Below are 1,374 nucleotides of genomic sequence, written 5' to 3' on the forward strand. Positions count from 1 at the left end.
ACGTTCTGCTTCTTCTTCTTTTGTGTTTGTTGTTTTGTTTGCCTTGCTTTTTTACATTTTTATGAGTACTTTATGAAATAATGTATAAAAGTTGTGTTGATGTTAGTATGGTGGTGTGTGTGTGTGTCAGTGTGGCTCTGTTCTACTTTCTTTCACCTTTTTAGCCAAGCCAGGCTGTTCTGCAACTGTTTAACATTTTCCACCTTACCGGTCGATGTTTAGTTTTCTTTGTAATTTTTCTTTTCATCGTTTTATTAGGCAATTAAGGCTTCGCTTTATTGCAGAAAATTGAGTGTTCAGCATTTAAACGAATATTATTTCATTACGATCTGAATTGGGTTTCGGCACGGGTGGCTGGCGTTGAAAGGCATAAACATTGACAATTAATTGTGCCAAGAAAATAAAGAAAAATAAAACAATGAGTGTTAAATATAAAAATATATCGCGCCACATTACAAAACAGAAACACAAAATTGGGGGTGGTGTTAAGAATACCAGAAGCCAACTATTTGTAGTGAGTTAAAATTCTCTTCACTTCGTTACTGCACTTCTCTTTTTTATAATCGATTTGAGAGCACACAAAAAATCGGACACAATACAATACAAAATTCCCAGGAAGTAAATTAGATTTGCTGAATATCTTTGTGTTGCATATTCTTTGGTGCGTTGGCTGTTCCAAGTTGATTCACAGGCACCACAGGGTAGCTGTCACTGTGGCTGACAAGGATGATTGTTATTAATGCAACCGCAACATTGTATAGTTGTCGTTTTTCTTCTGCTTCTTTGTCGTCTTCTTCTTCGTCAGTGGAGCTTCTCTATTTAATGTCTTGGACAATGCCAAACACCCACTGTGTTATAAAGTCAGTTGCACTCGAACTTAATTCTTTGCCCCGCTTCACTTTCTCTCTACCCCCGTGACAGGCTTTTGTTGTATTTCTTTCTCACTTCTTTATTTATTATTGGAGTTCAGCAGCAGCAGCAGCAAAATGCATTGGTGTCCCAGATCTCCCTGAAGCTGGATTAATGGTAATTGTAATACAGAATCCCTTTTAGCTGCGAACAAAAAAATTCGTTCCCAGATACTTGAACGATTCCTATGGTCTTCCGTTTCGTTTTGTTATTAGATTTCTTGCATCTGTTTCCGCTTTCACTTACTTAAAATTGTCACATTTATTATTGTGGCGGATGGCATTCCCTTATGAAACCTTTTTGTTCGTTTAATACGTTTATCCTTTGCTGGAATTGTGCTCAACTTAGTTGTGTCTCCCGTACTTCCTCGCCTTCCTCTTTTTTTACAAAATGCCTTTATTTTGTAACTACTTTGCTCTCTGCTGCTACTGTTGTTGATGCCGTAATTGCTGCCTCTGTAGTTGT

The 1,374-nt window shown here is 37.4% G+C and overlaps 1 protein-coding gene across 1 annotated transcript; it reads right to left on the minus strand.

The window, feature by feature from the left end:
• Positions 1-303: 303 nt before the first annotated feature.
• Positions 304-453, minus strand: LOC133336428 (uncharacterized). The gene has a single exon (XM_061544721.1). The coding sequence runs from the start codon at positions 451-453 to the stop codon at positions 304-306; it is 150 nt and encodes a 49-aa protein (XP_061400705.1).
• Positions 454-1,374: the final 921 nt, after the last annotated feature.

Source organism: Musca vetustissima, unplaced genomic scaffold (genome assembly GCF_032173495.1).
Source record: "Musca vetustissima isolate MV318-11 ecotype Yass unplaced genomic scaffold, APGP_CSIRO_Mvet_v1 utg582916, whole genome shotgun sequence".
Lineage (NCBI taxonomy): Eukaryota > Metazoa > Arthropoda > Insecta > Diptera > Muscidae > Musca > Musca vetustissima.

Coding starts and splice junctions, on each gene's coding strand:
- LOC133336428 (XM_061544721.1), bottom strand. CDS start 453: ATGTGGCGCGATATATTTTTATATTTAACACTCATTGTTTTATTTTTC.